Here is a 19819-nt window from a genome sequence, read left to right as displayed (position 1 = left end):
ATAGGGAGAGTATGCAGGTGAGTGCATGTGTGAGTGGGAATTTATTATAGTTTTCCATAGAATAGCTTTTGCGAGAGAGCGAGTGAATTCTCTTGAGTTAGCCCTGTAAATTACTTACTTATAGTACCACATGCTTAATTTATTTTTGTTGCATTATTGGATCCTTTATGTGAAAATCATTCTCTCACGATGAAGATGAGGAAAGTTACCCACATAAGGCATTTTCTGACTGGTTGGCAGGAACTGCATGAAAATGCATCAGGTTGACTTGTCTCTTGATGTTACCTCCCACTGGGCACTGCTCGGTGAACTTCAGTGTTCATTTTTTATCAAAGATTGGTGTTAAAGATCTTAAGGCTATTTCATTGGTCACAGGGAACTAGATAGTGACAGGAATGTACAGAATATTCCTGTCGTAATTGTAACCTAGCAAATGTCACAGGAGACTGATCTCTGAAGGATAGCTAAAGAGTTCTTTTTGCTTTATCCAGTGAGGAATCTTGTGGACATCTCACTCAATGAAATAGATCTTGAAGATAGCTGAATGACATGTTCTGCTGGGTTACATAATTGGGTCAGCTATAGCTCAATGGTAGTACTTTTACATATAAATTGAAAGGTGGGTGGTTCAAGTCCCACTCCAGAGACTTGCACACAGAGGGCAGAATTTTATCAGCCCTTAAGGGAGGGTCAGTGAGGTGTGGGGGCACATAAAAAATGTGTGAGGGAAGGCAGGGGATGGAGTCCCGTCACCTTCCCAATGCCATTTAATTTTGTCAGGGGCGGGGAAGGCCGAGGACAACCTTCTTGCCACTGCTGGTATTTTAACTGTGGCTGGTGGGAGCCCCACCACAGTGGGGAGGCTGCCCAGTAAAACCATGCGGTCTCCCTGGGGGCTGGTGGCAGGGTTGGGGAAGCCCTCCTGTTTGGGCAATCTGTTGCCCATAGAGGGCCCCCGGTGGCAAAGACCCCCATCCCAGCATCCACAACCAACCCCGCCCTCAACAACCACCCACCCCCACCCCTCCCTGGGGCCTGCTTGACTGGCCCCAGCAAGTCCGCCCCCATTTACTTGCAATCCAAGGCTTCTGGGCTACGCCTGGTCCTGGGCCTACTGCAGTACCGGTGGCACTGCTGGGATTGCTGAACTGCCAGCCCTCAGATTGGCCAGTAGCTCTTGGAGGCAGGATCCCCCTCCTTAGAGGGATGGGGACCCCAGCGCCAGGCAGTTAACTGCCTGAGCAGCATTAAATATGGCTGGGGTCCCTCAGAATGGCCGAGGCTGGGTTCCCCTTGCCTTTCTTACATTGGGACCCCTGCCACATGCATAACATCCAGCCCATAATCTCAGTTGACAATCCAAGCAGAGCTGACGGAGTGCTATACTCTCAGAGGTGCTGTCTTTTAGATAAGAGGTTAAACCAAGGCCCCTTCTGCCCTCTCAGTGGACGCAAAAAATGCCAAAGAAGAGCAGAAGATTTCAGCCTGATGTTCTGGTCAATATTTATCCCTCAACCAACTAACATGGAATATCTGCTCATTGGGAGCTTGTTGGGTGCAAATTGGCTGCCACTTTTCCTACATGACAACAGTGACTACACTTCAAAAAGTACTTCATTGGCTGTAAAGCATTTTGGGATGTCCTAAGGTTGTGAAAGAAGCTATATGATTGCAAGTTCTTTAGCTCTTTGTCTTATTGGATTAGTTTAGAAAGTAACGATCTACTGACTAAATCAGTGTCAACTGATGAAGCTATTACCAGGCAGTTGCAGTTTTGGTTCTGTTCAAGCAAACATATCCCTAAGCAAATGCTTTTCACATGTGTGTGTATATATATATATAAAATATATGTACATATATCCTACAGATTCTTCACATGGGCTAAAACACATGACTAATGGGAATTTTGAACCTTTCAGAGACTGCTTCTAAATTCTATAGACATATCACCTTGCAACAGGATTGGAGCATTGACCACAGCTCTCTGCATTCATCTGTTTAATATTCTGTCTACTCTTCCTGCTGCGTTCTCATTCCTTTCCTACAGTGTTTCTTGAGCAATATCTTTGAATTTTACAGTCTTTTGCATCTAATCCCTCTAACGGTTGCAGGATTGCTCTGAGTTATTGGCATTAAGAATGCTTGACACAAAATAACAGATGTGAGCTTTTCCACAGTGTTCATCAAAGCAGCTTTTAGATTGTGTAAGATCTGTGCCAGCACCACTGGCTCCTGGCACGTGGTCCCACACAGCCAAAAGCAACCCCAAAGTATACTTGCCAAATTTGCTAAGGTTGGCTGCTGGGAAGAAGCAGTAACAAAAATTCATTATTAAAGCAGCATTTATTGACTCAGTTGTCTTCCTTATCAGCTCTATACAATTTGGACAAGCTTTACGCTTTCACTATCAATGCGCTGTCCAAAAAATTTATCTTCATATCCCAGATTTAAGATCTGATTTTAACCCAGCCTGCCCACTGGCTGGATTGTGTTAAAACCGCATTGAGGAGTTCCCGGCACCCATCGCACCATTTTAGCTCACCCATTTTTGACTGTGGTGTTGAGCTTCAGTCCTAGGTAGGTGGGGTCCCAAATAAGTCAACATCACACTCTGATGACAACATAAGCCGATGCATTATAACCCAAAATTGTGGATGTCCCACCAAATATGATATTTGTATCATTGTTATCCAGCCAGAAATGTGTTTCTTACATTTCTAATTATAGCCTGCAAACGTTAATCATTTCAAAATTTATAAAGAACTTTAGGGAGAGCAAGTTGAAGATTATTTTAGACCAATTATTGGCCACAAGATGAAGGCAGTTTGCTGCAGCAGGACCTTGTGCTAAGGATTCTCGCTGTGAATTAATTATCCTGATGCAGATTAGCAGAATGTGCATGCTCTTTTATTATAAGCCATTAAATGGCATTAAATTTTAATTCTTTGAAACAGAATTATCAACTTTTCTCCAAGCAATTTTATTTCTAAAGCCAACAATGATAAAATATATGCAACAGATTAGAATATTCCTCCTTCATTTAAATTGCCTCTTTAAAAAACAAAGAATATTAACTCCCCATACAATAAACCTTCTGTAACAATTTATTGGGAACAAAAATAGCTGTTCTTTCTTAATTTCCAATCAGGATTGACACTAAATAAAAGATAATCTCTGGGTAATGGCCTCATTACAGTATCCAGCTAAAAATGGGAAAATTGTATTACAAAAACTAATTAATGCAGTTATATAAAAGAGTATTTAAAACATGGTCTTGCAGCAGGCTGCAGTTATACTACACCCAGTACAAAGTAGTGCAAGACTACATCTGGAGGTAGCCTTGCACCTCCTAGTGTCAGGTGTGGGCCACTCCCGTCTCTGAGTCAGAAGGATGAGGGTTCAAGTCCCACTCTGGAGACGCGAGCACAAAATCAAGGCTGATATTTAAGTTCCTTATTGAGGGAGTGCTGCACTGTCAGAGGTGCCATCGCTTGGATGAGCCGTTAAGCCCTGTCTGCTCTCAGTTATATGTGAAACATCCCATGGCACTACTTTGAAGAAGAAGTTACATGAAGTCTACTTTCCATACAATTGCTTCAAATATGTCTTCCTTTTTCCTAAACCGAGGATTCCCCCCAGCTGAGGGTGATGGTGACTTTGACCATGTCTGTTCCATTTCCCACACTCCTACTCTCACCCCTTCCCCTCCCTCTTAGAACCATGATTGGGTGCCCCTTGTCCTCACCTTCCACCTCCCTGCCTCCATATTCAACAGATCACGTGCCATTGCCGCCACCTGTCACGTGACAATGCCACCAAACACATCTTCCCCTCCCCTTTCAGCATTCTGAAGGGAACATTGCCTCTGCAACACAATGGTCCACTCCTCAATCGTCCCCAATATCTCCTCCGCTTTCCATAGCACTTTCGCATGCAACCGCAGGAGATGTAATACCTGCCCTATTCCCTCCTCTCTTCTCACCATACAAGGTGATTTATTTGTACTGCTTTCAACTCAGTATACTGTATTTGCTGTTCACATGGTTTTCTCTACACTGGGCATTCCCTTTCCTTTCAATCCGCATGCATGACCACAAACCTTCGGCCTCCTGTCATTTTAATTCTCTGCCTAGCTCCCACTCTGACCTCTCTGTCCTCGGCCTCCTACACTGTTCCAATGAAGCTCAAGGTAAACTCCAGGAACATTGAGTTCAACAATTTCCAATCATAACCTCTGTCCCCTCATGTTTGTGTTTTTAGATGGCAGCTGTTGGTGATGATTCTGCTTTTCACAAGTACACCTCCCCTGGACTCATCCTTTGTTTACTTGTCCAACTACCATCGCCTTGCTTTGCACAATAATCCCTTTTGTCATTTAATCTTTTCTGCCTTCCACCCTATCACAGACCTTTCCCTTTTTTCTTTTTCCTCCCCCTCTTTCTCTGCCTCTGTAGTTGCTTAAAACAGATTACATTTCTAACTTTTTCCAGTTCTGATGAAAGGTTATTGACCTGAAATGTTGGGCTGAACTTTCCCCTCAAGTGAGGAGGGGTCGAAAGGATTGCCTCTTTTCCCTCTCCTGTTGGACCACAAGAGGTTTAATTCCTTCTTAAAGTGGATGTACTGGCCAATTCAGTAGGTGTTTGATTACTTATTTGCTATGATCATAACAAGAACCAATCGAACAGGTTTTCTTGAGTTAACAAAGAGTCTAGTTTCTTCTCCTTTGCTGCAGAGAAAACACCAGCTTAAAACCACAGATGGGGAGGGGCTTGTCACATGACAGTCACCCAGTCAGTCAAACACAGCAGTTAGCAGCATCCTTCTCTCGCTAAAAGAATAAGAACAAGCAGTTCCTTTAAACTTCCTACATCTTGGTTCTTGCTGGGAAATGCAGACATTTCGTCTCTCTCCTCACAAGCATTACAGTGTAGGATACAGTGTTGCAAATTAGGCGATCACCTTTAGCTGAAAGGATGATTTTGCTGGCAGCTTGTCTTTTTTAAAATGTCTTCAAAAAAAAATACATTTAGATCTCCAGCCAATGGATTAAAGAAAATTATCACACAACAAAACACATTGGTGTAATACAGGAGTCAGGACTGTTTTTGGGTCCTGAACTGGTGAGCCCTTAGTTGGCAATGTGAAAGGCTCCCTGTCCAATTAAGGATGGCAGGCAGGCTCTCAAAACTGTAGGGCCAATCAGAAGCCTTCCAACTAGCTAAGAGGAAAAAGGAAGCATACATAAGGTCTCGGCGGCTGAAGAAAGACGAAGCTTTGAAAGAATATCAGGATTGTAGGCGCAATCTGAAACGAGGAATTAAGAGGGCTAAAAGGGGTCATGAAATATCTTTAGCAAACAGGGTTAAGGAAAATCCCAAAGTCTTTTATTCATATATAAGGAGCAAGAGGGTAACTAGAGAAAGGATTGGCCCACTCAAGGACAAAGGAGGAAAGTTATGCGTGGAGTCAGAGAAAATGGGTGAGATTCTAAATGAGTACTTTGCATCGGTATTCACCGAGGAGAGGGACATGACGGATGTTGAGGTTAGAGACAGATGTTTGATTACTCTAGGTCAAGTCGGCATAAGGAGGGAGGAAGTGTTGGGTATTCTAAAAGGCATTAAGGTGGACAAGTCCCCAGGTCCGGATGGGATCTATCCCAGGTTACTGTGGGAAGCGAGAGAGGAAATAGCTGGGGCCTTAACAGATATCTTTGCAGCATCCTTAAACACGGGTGAGGTCTCGGAGGACTGGAGAATTGCTAATGTTGTCCCCTTGTTTAAGAAGGGTAGCAGGGATAATCCAGGTAATTATAGACCGGTGAGCCTGACGTCAGTGGTAGGGAAGCTGCTGGAGAAGATACTGAGGGATAGGATCTATTCCCATTTGGAAGAAAATGGGCTTATCAGTGATAGGCAACATGGTTTTGTGCAGGGAAGGTCATGTCTTACCAACTTAATAGAATTCTTTGAGGAAGTGACTAAGTTGATTGATGAGGGAAGGGCTTTAGATGTCATATACATGGACTTCAGTAAGGCATTTGATAAGGTTCATTATGGTAGGCTGTTGGAGAAAGTAAAGTCGCATGGGATCCAGGGTGTACTAGCTAGATGGATAAAGAACTGGCTGGGCAACAGGAGACAGAGAGTAGCAGTGGAAGGGAGTTTCTCAAAATGGAGACGTGTGACCAGTGGTGTTCCACAGGGATCCTTGCTGGGACCACTGTTGTTTGTGATATACATAAATGATTTGGAGGAAAGTATAGGTGGTCTGATTAGCAAGTTTGCAGACGACACTAAGATTGGTGGAGTAGCAGTGAAGGGGACTGTCAGAGAATACAGCAGAATATAGATAGATTGGAGAGTTGGGCAGAGAAATGGCAGATGGAGTTCAATCAGGGCAAATGCGAGGTGATGCATTTTGGAAGATCCAATTCAAGAGTGAACTATACAGTAAATGGAAAAGTCCTGGGGAAAATTGATGTACAGAGAGATTTGGGTGTTCAGGTCCATTGTTCCCTGAAGGTGGCAACGCAGGTCAATAGAGTGGTCAAGAAGGCATACGGCATGCTTTCCTTCATCGGACGGGGTATTGAGTACAAGAGTTGGCAGGTCATGTTACAGTTGTATAGGACTTTGGTTCGGCCACATTTGGAATACTGCGTGCAGTTCTGGTCGCCACATTACCAAAAGGATGTGGATGCTTTGGAGAGGGTGCAGAGGAGGGTCACCAGGATGTTGCCTGGTATGGAGGGCGCTAGCTATGAAGAGAGGTTGAGTAGATTAGTATTATTTTCATTAGAAAGGCGGAGGTTGAGGGGGGACCTGATTGAGGTGTACAAAATCATGAGAGGTATAGACAGGGTGGATAGCAAGAAGCTTTTTCCCAGAGTGGGGGATTCAAATACTAGGGGTCACGAGTTCAAAGTGAGAGGGGAAAAGTTTAGGGGGGATATGCGTGGAAAGTTCTTTACGCAGAGGGTGGTGGGTGCCTGGAACGCGTTGCCAGCGGAGGTGGTAGATGCGAACATGATAGCGTCTTTTAAGATGTATCTAGACAGATACATGAATGGGCAGGAAGCAAAGAGATACAGACCCTTAGAAAATAGGCGACATGTTTAGATAAAGGATATGGATCGGCGCAGGCTTGGAGGGCCGAAGGGCCTTTTCCTGTGCTGTAATTTTCTTTGTTCTTTGTCTTTGTTCTTTCAGAGAAGCTCCTGGCTGCAGTACAAGGTAAGTAACTGGGAGGGTGCCTCAACAGAAGGTGCCTTCTCAGCCACGTTTTAAAAACTTTAATTAGAAAAACAACTGTGGTGAGGGGGAAGCCCCTCTACAGGGCAGTCTTTGGCTGTACTCCACCCAGGCAGGCAGGGTGGGCATATAGGCTTGCCAGGACTGCTGGTACCCCAGGCTGCCGCTGGGTGCCCACCTCCAGGCAGTTGATCTGCCCTTCCCTCACATCGGGAGACTACCTTTAATGAGTCTAATTGACTGCCCGCCTTGTAGGGGCTGGCAGCCTTCCCAGGCCCAGAACCTGCATCGGCCAAAATGGGCAATGTTGGCAATGGGGTCGGGAGGTCAGCACACTTACTGGCCTCGTAATTTATTGGGTCCCATCCATCTCCATTCCTGATGTTGGCAGGGCCCAAATATTCAGTCCCTTAACTTTGTTTCTCTCTGCACAGATGCTACCAGACTTGCTGAGTATTTCCAGCATTTTCTGTTTTTATTTCGCAGAAGAGCAGGGGAGTTCTCCCCTGTGTCTCAACCAGAGTGGCACAGTGGTGCAGTGGTTAGCACCGCAGCCTCACAGCTCCAGCAACCCAGGTTCAGTTCTGGGTACTGTCTATGTGGAGTTTGCAAGTTCTCCCTGTGACTGTGTGGGTTTCTGCCGGGTGCTCTAGTTTCTCCCACAGCCAAAGACTTGCAGGTTGATAGGTAAATTGGCCATGGTAAATTGCCCTTAGTGTAGGTAGGTGATAGGAGAATTGAGGGAAGGTGGGGATGTGGTAGGGAATATGGGTTTAATGTAGGATTAGTATAAATTGGTGGTTGTTGGTTGGCACAGACGTGGTGGGTCAAAGGGCCTGTTTCAGTGCTGTATGACTCTACAGAAAATAATCAATATTTATTGCTCAACCAAGACCACTAATACAGATTATCTCAACATTATCACTTTGCTGTTTGTGGGACCTTGCTGTGCACAAATTGGCTGCTGTGTTTCCTATATTACAACAGTGACTATGCTTCAAAAGTACTTAATTGCCTGTAAAGTGTTTTGGAATGTTCTGAGGTTGTGAAAGGTGCTACATAAATGCAAGTCTGCCGAAGTTAGATGTATGTACCACTGTCCATAGATGTTGATGACACAAAGGTAGGAAAGTAAGTTGTGAAGAGGACATAAGGGGTCTACAAAGGGACATAGATAGGTTTAAGTGAGTGAGCAAAGATCTGGCAAATGCAGTATAATGTGGGAAAATGTGAAATTGTCCATTTTGGAAAGAAGAATAAAAAAGAAGCATATTATCTAAATGGTGAGAGATTGCAGAGCTCTGAGATGCAGAGGAATCTGGGTGTCCGAGTTCATGATTCGCAAAAGGTTAGTAAGCAGGTACAGCATGTAATTAGGAAAGCTAATAAAATGTTATTGTTTATTGCGAGGGGAATTGAATACAAAAGGTTATTGGGGGTAGGCGTGAATGTGGAGTTGAGGTTACAATCAGATCAGCCATGATCTTGTTGAATGGTGGTGCAGGCTCGAGGGGCCAAGTGGCCTACTCCTGCTCCTAATTCATATGTTCATATGTTCATCTGGGTGTGCACAGAATAACTCTGGTGCACTCTGACCCCCTGACCTACCTCGCCATCTCTGCTAATCTTCTACCCAATTCCCCTCCTAAATGCTGACATTGGTGGTAATTCCCATTGGGAAAACCATTGGCAGCTCTAATAGAGTTGGAAGAAAAAAAAAGCAGAGTAATTACCATAAAGGGTCATGAAAGCGCAACTGACACCAGAGCAAAAAGAGCATTAGTACAGAAATAGTTCACATAATCTTCTTAATTTGCCTTTTCAATGAACTTCTGTCTGAAGCAAATTTCTTGCCAATCTTGGACGCCAATTATTTATTGGTATGATTTGTAAGTGGCACAGTAAGAATGGAAAAAGATGCCAAAGACATGCTGATGTCCACCTTGCATTATTTGCCTATTATAATGAAACTCTAGCCTGAAGCCAGTAAGAGCTTCCTGCATCTACCCCCAGCCAAAGGGCAATGCCCTCCCCTTTCCCATTCAATGAATTAGCACACATAGCACCTGAGTGACACAAAAAATGGCCCCAGTGCATCTTTGCAGGTATTCTGAGTTTATCTTCTTAAGGAAGGCAGTTAGTTGCTGGTGATTTTCCGTCCTTCAGAAAAATGTGCATGTGGCCAGCCCTCTGAAATGCCACATGCGGGCATCATCAGCTTTTGACCAGCTGTGCAGCCTGCACTGCAATAGGAACTTCTTCTAATCACAAAGGTTATCAGAGTCACAGAAGTGCTGGATGTCTTAGAATCAGACTGAATGGGCTGAATTTTCACTTTTGGGGGCGGGAAACAGGAGCTGGGACTGTTTCCAGGTCCCGAAGCTGCCCCGGGGGGAGGATACAGTCACTCATTGGGATTTTGACCAGGGCACCCCCTTAACTGGCATGGAGGCGGCTACCCTGTCCAATTAAGGATGGTGAGCAGGTTCTCGAATCTGGAGGGCCAATCAGAGGCCTTCCAGCTTGAGAGGAGCACCCGGCTGCAATGAATGGTAAGTAACTGAGAGGGCACTTCAACATGTAGGTGCCCTCTCAGCCACTTTTTTAAAAATTTAATTAAAAAAATAGAGAAAGCAGCTAAGCCACCATTGCGATGAGAGGGAGGGTGGTGGTGGTGGGGAGGGGGCGGTGGGGGGTTGGTGTATGTTCTGCTACTGGGCATCCTTTGGTTGCAACACCACCCAGGCAGGCAGGGAGGGCCTTTAGGCCTGCCTGGAATGCTGGCACCCTGGCCAGCTGCTGGGTGCCCGCCTCCAGGCAGTTGATCTGCACCTCATCGTGTTGGGAAACTGTAGGCTGACTGCAAAATCCCACTTGGCCTCAACTTAATGACCCTAATTGGCTGCCTGCCTACTGGGGGTGGGCAGCCCTTCCAGCCCTGAACCCACATCAACTAAAATGGCTGACGCCAGGAATAGGTTTGAGAAACTGGCACGTTGGCTAGTTCCAGTATTATCGGTCCCTCTCCGCCTCTGTTTCCAACCTCGGGAGCCCAAAATTCCTGTCCAATGTCTTTACTCATGAATGCCCATTCACTTGCACTTGTCACCTACAACAAAGCGTGGATGATTGCAATGATATCCTGACTTGTACCTTAGTGATGACCCCCCTCCTCCCAGCCTGGCCATACTTTCCAGCATCTGTGCAGCCTAAACCACAACGATGACAGTGTGATCCATATCACTCAAATCACACCTTGGTCTCTCCCCCAATTGGTCTGGCACTTCTCCTTCAACAACTTCAACTAGTTCCTTCCTTCTTACTTCTCCTTTCAAATCTACATTCTCTACTGTCTCTCAAGCATCATTCTGAAATACTCAACAAAATATCTTTCCTCCTTCAGCCTCTTCACTTTGTGACTCCTTTCTCTTGATGATTTAAATCTCCACCTAAGCTCACTTTGTCGTCTCTCCTCTGATTTCACTGCCCTCCTGTACTCCATAAACGTCTCCCTCCATATAAACTCTCCTACCCATATTGACACCCAGTTCCCTGACCTTGCTATCTCCTGTGGACTCCTTATTACCATGGTCACGATCACAAACAGGGCCATCTCTGGACACTTCTTCCATCACCATCTTCTACCCCTTTCCAACCTTACTTCCTGCTGCATTCAGCCCAGGAAAACTCACAATTCCACTAACAAGCAGTGTAGCATTTGGTCTTCCATTTACCACCATACTTCTGCTCAATCATTCCATCCCCTCCACCTTGGATGCCCTTGTCATCTTTACTGACTCTCATCCTGCTCAATTCCCCTTGCACAGCTTCCATCTGCAGTCCCCCATGTCTAAAGGATGCTTATTTGAGTATGTGTCATAACAATTTGGCTTAGCCATCCATAATCAGATCTGGATGGACTACATTAAACATTATCAGACCACACATTCCTCTAAACGTAACTTGTGAATGCTACGTAAACAGTCTCAATACACTGACATCCAAATAACAAACAAATCTCAGTCACAAGAAATGACAGATTATTGCAGATTAAAATGACCATGTCTCAGAGAGCTGCTGGATACATTACAAAAAGCCAAATCACAGCTGGTGTAATTGCAATAGCACATAGGTCTATAGTTCAAAATGCCTTATGATATTATCATTATATTGCCCACCTGCTGCTATATTCCTTGTCAGTTGACAATCCACACAATTAGGTAATTATTTTATTTTGTGCATTTTGATTTGATTGACAAGTAGGCTCACTGAAGCTTGAATGATCTTCTCCTGTAAGAGGCCTGTACCAAACCATTCTGTTCTAATAAAGGGAAGAGACGTGAAGGAGCTTAGTACCAAAACACCTTACCAATAAAGTAGTTGCTTCCCAAAGACACCATCTCCTCTAAAAGAACAAAACCCTCGATGGTGTGCAAGGGAGTGATGCTCTTTCCATTCGAAACAGAACATCGCTGGAACTCAGCTTCTGTGACTTGCCAGAAAGCAACAGATGTGTCAATCCCATTCAGTTTAATTCTGTAAAATAAACATAGTTTATAAATAAATTCAGTTGTTCACTGATGCTTTGAGCAAGGAATTTATTTTAATGGCTATTAGTTTGTTTGATTTTTGAGTTTTACAAAGAGATACAGCTCTCATTTAGCATTCTGGTTCAATTTGAAATGATAGTGAAAACATAAGCTTCTTAGGTGCCAGTGTGGGTACCATGCGATAGAATCTCCGGCCAGTAGTAACTGCAAGCTGAGCCCCAACAGAATCACTCTACTGTTTGATTTGACAGCAGTGTTAAAATGACCTACCACGCGCTCTCTACTTGAAAGCTATCACGGGGTCTCAGGCGCAAAGGTGGGCCATCTCGGTCCACCATCTGATTTGCTCCTTATGTGGTCATTTCTAATGTCATTGCTATGGATGTGGTCAATTAAAAGCTATTTGTGGTGCTGTCACATTAATGAAATTAGTCAATTAGAAGCTCTTGGCATTCCTATCATTACGTAGGAACAAATGATCTGGCCACTGAACCCTTAAAATGGGCATGATGCCCCTCAATGAATAAGGAATTCAGCTGTGTTTCTGTGCTCTGGCTAATACTTAATCTTCCAACACAGTGTAGCTGAGATGGTTGCTGCTGGAATACCAGGTGGCTTGTGTGCTTTCTCTGTCAGGGCATGATGCGCAACTCTACTAAGATAGTGCAGAATAACAATGGCTTGGCTCACTGCTGACTTTGAAGAGAGCTTCCCATGTAGATCTAGTGATCTTTTTGGTGTGGACATTTCTTTCTCCAGCATTATCTTGATTCCGGTGTCAGCTCAAGGGGATCTCTGGCGTCCAGCTGAAGTGATGTTATCAAACATGCTCAGCAGCCAATCACATTGAAGAATTCTCACAGGCAGCAAACCAGGAAGTGAAAACCACTGATTATCTTTCTATAAATATCTGGGCAATGCTCACATCCCAAGAATTAATTTTAAAAATCCTTTTACAGATAACAAAATAAAGATTGGGACATACATATGGGATTAAGGTTGATGCTAAAATATCATAAACAACCTTAAACAAATTATTTTAAAAATCTGTAGACTTTTTTTTATCATAATTTAGAAATTTGACATTCCACAAATATAATATTCGTTTTCTCAGGGGCTAGAGAGGATGTTCAGCCATAATTATGAACTCATTCAACAAGGTGTAATTTTTTCAAGGATTTTTACAGCGAAACTAATATTGGAAAAGTGGAAGTTCACATCATTTCAAACGATTTTATAAGATTTCCATCTGTGGAGACTTCAATAACATATCCTGTAGGGGAGCAAGGAATCATTTACAGCAACTTCTGGATTTCTGCATTTAACAGCACATATGAAGATGTCAGAGTTGTTGTCAGTTTCACAGTTGTAACGCCAGCGAATGCTGACAGTTTCACCATCATTGCAACTGCAAAATTCGGGCCGTCAAGTGTAGCATGCAGCTAGTTCTGCCAAATCCATTCAACAAGACTTGGGCAGAAATTCTCTTTTCCTTACCTTAGGGCAGTCTCCTCAGGTACTTCAAGAGCAGGTGGTTGACTGTCAACGGATTCATTGAAGCTATTGTTTCCACAGAAGAAATGTGAAGAGTTGATCATCTGGTTACAAAGAAAGGTTAAAATTGTTAGCAGTCTCATTATATATATTTCTGGATATATGAGTTTAGAAACTAGTAAAATAAGGGTAGTGCCAGGCTGAACCAGTTTTACCATCAGCCTTGCACTGTTCTTTAGAAAGACTCCGATAACTGATGGCTATGATAGATATGGTGCATGGGGATATGCTGCTATCAATGGTCTGACATTGAGTATTAGGTGAGCAGAAATTTCCTCCAATTAAATATTGGGAAGACCAATTGTCTTCAGTCCTTGCCACAAACTCCATTTCCTAGCCACCGACATCATCTCCTTCCCTGGCCACTGGTTGAGGTTGAATCAGACTGTTCACAGCTATGGTGTTCTATTTGACCCTGAGCTGAGCTTTTGAAGCCATATGGTTTCCATCATCAAGACCACCTACTTCCACCCCTGTAACATTGCCCATTCCCACCCATGCCTCAGCTCATCTGCTACTGAAACCTTCATCCACACCTTTGTTATCTCAAGACATGACTATTCCAATACTTTCCTGGCCGACCTCTCACCTTGCACCCTCCGTAAACCTGAGTTCATCTAAAACTTTGCTACCTGTATTCTAACTCGCACCAAGGCATGTTCACCCATCACCCCTGTATTCGCTGACCAATATTGGGTCCCCATCTGGTAACACCACAATATTAAAATTCTCATCTTTGTTTTCAAATCCCTCCATGTTTTCCCTCAAATATTTGTAACCTCCTCTGGCCATACAACCCTCCGAGATCTCTGCATTCCTCCAATCTTGGCCTCTTGTGCATCTTCCATTTTCATCTCCCCAACATTAATAGCCATGCTTTCAGCTGTTTAGACTCTTAAGATCTGGAATTACTTTCCTGAACATCTCCACCTCTCTCTCTCTCTCTTTCCCATTCAAGATGCTTCATAAAAATAATGGAGAAAGAATCACAAATGAAAGGGAAGCATACTTCTTTACTGTCAAATTTACCAGAACATAATAAAGAAAGCTCAAAATCATACATTAAAGATACAAAACTCTGATGAAGGCCACAAATGTATTTCTTCCCGAAGGCACAAGCACCACAGGGGATGAAATCAATTGCTCTGCACTGTGGAGTGGCATCCTTACGCTTAGCATCCCGAGGAGCCACAAGGACAATTACTCATGTTACAATCCTAAAGGACTCATTTCCATGCCTTGTGGGATTCCCCACTAAAGAACCCGGGCTCTCAGTAGCACATGAACCAATGCAGGATCGGTGTAAGCAGTTATATCACCCCCATGTGCAACTCCATCCGGATAGTGGGGTTGATTTTGAAGCAACCACTTTCATCGGGCAGGAGAGGGACAAAGCAAGCCCTCTGCCCGCCCAATGGAATTAGCTGGAAGCTCAATCATTTTCCTGAACGGGTCTCATTAAAATTCCATTGATAAGCTGCTCACACTATTGAAGCAACTCGCTAATTAGAAAGGGGCAAGAAATTCAATTCTACCCCACAACCCAGTCACCGCAACAGCTGCCTGGAAGTGTTGCTTCATGTCAGGTACATTGATAACCATGCTTGAAGATACACTATCAATTTGATAGGCTGCACAATGCCAACGGTTGCACAGGATACCAAAGTGGGTGTTTAGCTCAAATCTCCTGATTATTTTCCCTGGTCAGCACACATACTAATAAATAGCACATCAAATGATAGCTTACAGACAGCAAATGTGTTTCACTGCTGCAGGGTAAATAATAAATGCACTTTGAAGACATTGATTGCCGTAAAATGCTTTGGGACATTCCCAAGCAATGTAATAAAGCACTATGTAAATGTAAGTCTATCTTTTCTCTTTTTACACAGACATCAGAAGGAGGGGAGCTACAGTCAGGCACACCCTATGGTCAGAAGCCCATAACATCCAATGTCACACTGAACTCAAGGAAACGCCATCCCAGAGACACACAGTGAGGGGAACATAGATGATGATTTCCAGGAAGGATCACGGGAGCACAGGAGAAGAATGGGAAGGAATAGAGGCCAAGGAAGTGCCAGTGGAAGTCCTCATAACTAATGGTCAGACAGCAACACTAAGATTGCTTTAAGAAGAAGGATGCTAATTCTACAACAGAGTAAGGAGTCACTTGGCTCTATGCACAGCAAGTTGAATGTAATGGGAATGTCAGTGAATCATGCATCCAGTTCACAAGGCCGTAAGTAGTGTCATTACAGAACATGGCCTGCAGGCTGCCATTGTCATCTTCATGATGTCAGTGGTATCCGCAGTGGAGACCACAGATAGCCACATGAATAGTGCAGGAAGGGCTGTCTTGTGCTGCTGTTGAGATGGCATGACTGACCATCCAAGTGGCAATATTGCCTGGTTTTGATACACTTAGAATAAGATTGAAGACAACCATTAAGGAAGGATTCAGTGACCTTGTGACAGTGCATTACTCTCAACTCTCAGTGCACAGGCTGCTTTGAGGACTCATCCTCTCACATTAAAATGCAGCACCACAAAAACAAAGCTGCCTCTTATGCCAATGTTATTAATATGGCAGCATATGCCCCTCCACCAGTGATATCCCCCAAAACTAGGCTGGAGATAAATCAATACAGAAGCAGTGGCAGACATTTAAGGGCATATTTCAGAATACTCAGAATAAGTATATTCCTATCATAAAGAAAAATTCTAAGGGAGGACCCACCATCCACGGTTAACTAAAGAAGTTAAGGAAAGCATCAAACTTAAGGAAAAGGCATATAATTGTGCAAAGATGTGTGCCAGTTCAGATGATTGGTCAGAATATAAAGAACAGCAGAGAATGACTAAAAGGTTAATCAGGTGAAAGAAATTAGAGTATGAGAGGAAGCTAGCTAGAAATGTTTAACAAATAGCAAGAGTTTCTACAGATATTTAAAAAGGGAAAGAGTAAGTAAAGTGAATGTTGGTCCTCTAGAGAGTGAGAATGGGGAGCCAATAGTAGATAATAAGGAAATGGCAGATGCAATGAACAATTATTTTGCTTCTGTCTTCACTATAGAGGATACAAAAACATTCTGGCAATAGCTGGAAATCAGGAGGTGGAAGGAAGAGAGGAACTTGGTGAAATTTCAATCACCAGGGAAACAGTACTGACCAAACTGATGGATCTGTGGACTGACAAGTCCCCGGGTCCTGATGGACTTCATCCTAGGGTCTTAAAAGAGGTGTCTAATGAGTAGATGCATTTGGTGTCAATTTTTCAAAATTCGCTAGATTTTGGTAAGGTTCCATCAGACTGGAAAGTAGCAAATATAACCCCTTTATTCAAGAAGTGGGGGGGGGGGGAGGCAGAAAACAGGTAACTATAGGCCAGTTAGCTTGACATCTGTCATGGGGAAGATGTTAGAATCGATCATTAAGGCAGTTGTAGCTGGGCACTTAGAAAAACTCAAGGTAATCAGGAATAGTGGGCATAGTTTTGTGAAATGGAAATCATGTTTAACATGAGTGACATGTGCTGTGGATAAAGGGGAGCCAATTGGATTTCTAGAAGGTATTTGACAAGGTGCCACATAAAAGGTTATTGCACAAAGTAGGAGCTCATGGTGTAGGGGGCAATATATTAACATGGATAGAAGATTGGCTGACTGGCAGAAAACAGAGAGTATGCATAAATGGGTCCTTTTCAGATTGGCAGGATGCGAATAGTGGAGTCCCACAGGGGTCTGTGCTAGGGCCTCAAACTTTTACAATTTATTTCAATTACTTAGATGAGGGGAGCGATGGCATGGTAGCTAAATTTTCAGATGACACAAAAGATAGGTAGGAAAGTATGTGGTGAAGAGGACATAAGGAGGTTGCAGACCGATATAGACAGGTTGAGTGAGTGTACAAAAATCTGACAGATGGAGTATAATGTGGGAAAATGAGAACATAAGAACTAAAGAACTAGAAGCAGGAGTCCTCCGCCACTCAATACGATCATGGCTGATCTTAGCCTCAACTCCACTTTCCTGCCTGTTCTCCATAATCCTTCAACCCATTTCTAATTAAAAATCTGTCTATCGCCTCCTTAAATTTACCTAATGTCCCGGCATCCACCGCACTCTGGGGCAGTGAATTCCACAGATTCATGACCCTTTGAGAGAAGTAATTTCTCCTCATCTCGGTTTTAAATCTGCTACCCCTTATCCTAAAACTATGACCTAGATTGCCCCACAAGAGAAAACATCCTCTCTATGTCTACTTTGTCAATCCCCTTAATCATCTTACATACCTCAATTAGATCTCGTCTCATTCTTCTCAACTCCAGAGAGTAAAGGCCTAAACTGCTCAATCTCTCTTCATAAGACAAACCCCTCATCTCTGGAATCAACCTAGCGAACCTCCTCTGACCTGCCTCCAATGCAATTACATCCTTTCTCAAGTAACAGGACCAAAACTGTACGCAATACTCCAGATGCAGTCTCACCAATGCCTTGTACAGTTGCAGCAACACTTTCCTACTTTTATACTCTATTCCTTTAGCAATAAATGCCAAAATTCCATTTGCCTTCCTCATTACCTGCTGTATCTGCAAACTAGTTTTCTGCAATTCATGCACGAGGACACCCAGATCCCTCTGCACCAAAGCACTCTGAAGTTTCTCTCCATTTAGGTAATAATTTGTCTTTCTATTCTTCTGACAAAAATGGATAACCTCACACTTATCCACGTTAAAATCCATCTGCCAAATTTCCCAACGACAGATGTTAAACTAACTGGTCTATAGTTTCCTACTTTCTACCTCTCTCCCTTTTTGAATAACGGCGTTACATTAGCTTTTTTCCAATCCACTGGAACCTTTCCCGTATCCAGAGAATTTTGGAATATTATAACCAATGGATCCACTATCTCCAACTGCCACTTCCTTTAAGACCCTAGGCCTTCAACCCCAATAGTTTGCTCAGTATTTTTCCCCTAGTGATGATGATTGTTCTAAGTTCCTCCCTTTCTATAACCTCTGCATTATTTTGTACTATTGGGATTGTACTAATGTCCTCCACCATGAAAACTGAAGCAAAATACTGATTTAGTGTCTCTGCCATTTCTATGTTCCCTTTATTAACTCCCCAGTCTCATCCTCCAATGGACCAACATTCACTTTAGCTGCTCTCTTCCTTTTTATATACTTATAGAAGCTTTTGCTATCCGTTTTTATATTTTGCGCTAGTTTTCTTTCATAATTTACCTTTGCTCTTTTTATTACTTTTTTAGTAACCCTTTGTTGATCTTTAAAAGTTTTCCAATCTTCCAGCCTGCCTTTACAATATGGTATGCCCTTGTTTTTGTCTTTATGTTATTCTTAACTTCCTTGCTTAACCATGGATGTTTTCTCCCCCCTAGAATCTTTCTTCCTCTCTGGAATATATTTTAGTTGGGATAAATTGAATATTTCCTTAAACATCTGCCACTGCTCGCTAACTGTCCTACCTTGTAGTCTTCCTGCCCAGTCCACTAGGGCCAAATCTGTCCTCATGCCTCTATAATTATCTTTGTTTAACCCCAGAACGTTCATGTGGAACTCCAGCTTCTTGCCCTCAAACTGAATTTGAAATTCTAGCATGCTACGATCACTCTTCCCTAGAGGATCCTTAACTATGAGATCATTAATTAATCCCACCTCATTACATAATACCAAATCTAGAATAGCCTGCTCCCTGGTTGGTTCCACAACATATTGCTCGAAAAAACAATCTCTAATACATTCAATGAACTCTCCGTTGAGGCTACCCTTGCCAATTTGATTAATCCAGTCTATATGCATATTAAAATCACCCATGATTATTGCCGTACATTTCTTACAAGCCCCCAGTATTTCCTGGTTTATACTGTGCCCCACCGCGGAACTACTGTTTGGCGACCTATAGATTACTCCCACCAGTGACTTCTTTCCTTGCTATTTCTTATTTCTACCCAGACTGATTCTATGCCTTGATCTCCAGTGCCTATATCGTTTCTCACTACAGTGCTGATCTCTTCCTTCACTAACAAAGCTACACCACCTCCTTTTTCTTCCTGACTAACCTTCTGAAATACTGAGTACCCTTGGATATTCAATTCCCAAACCTGGTTTCCCTGGTCTCAGTAATCGCCACTAAATCATACCCATTTGTCTCTATTTGCGCTGTTAACTCATTTATTTTATTCCGAACGCTTTGTGCATTCACATACAAAGCATTTAAGTTTGTTCTATTATGAAATTTCCCTACTCTTGTACGATTCCTTGGTGCAATATGATGTTCACACGTTATGGCCCTTCCTTTTATTTCTGGTAACAATCAGCCTCACCACTAACCTGCACTCCTACCTTCTCCTTTAACTTCCTGTTTTTCCATGCAACTGAACCCTCACACCCACTATTTCGTTTAAAGCCCTATCTACAGCCCTAGTTATGCGATT

The 19819-nt window shown here is 43.2% G+C and overlaps 1 protein-coding gene across 1 annotated transcript in view; it reads right to left on the bottom strand.

The window, feature by feature from the left end:
• Window positions 1-19819, bottom strand: part of dner (delta/notch-like EGF repeat containing) — a 342780-nt gene that overhangs the window by 153209 nt on the left and 169752 nt on the right. Inside the window, exons 3-4 of the mRNA XM_068042557.1 lie at window positions 13304-13404; window positions 11626-11792 (exon numbers count right to left, since the gene is read on the bottom strand). Of these exons, the coding sequence (XP_067898658.1) occupies window positions 11626-11792; window positions 13304-13404 (268 nt within the window). The remainder of the gene's footprint in view (window positions 1-11625; window positions 11793-13303; window positions 13405-19819) is intronic.

This window comes from Heterodontus francisci, chromosome 11 (genome assembly GCF_036365525.1).
Source record: "Heterodontus francisci isolate sHetFra1 chromosome 11, sHetFra1.hap1, whole genome shotgun sequence".
Classification (NCBI taxonomy): domain Eukaryota; kingdom Metazoa; phylum Chordata; class Chondrichthyes; order Heterodontiformes; family Heterodontidae; genus Heterodontus; species Heterodontus francisci.
This window is presented reverse-complemented; position numbering and strand designations above follow the sequence as displayed.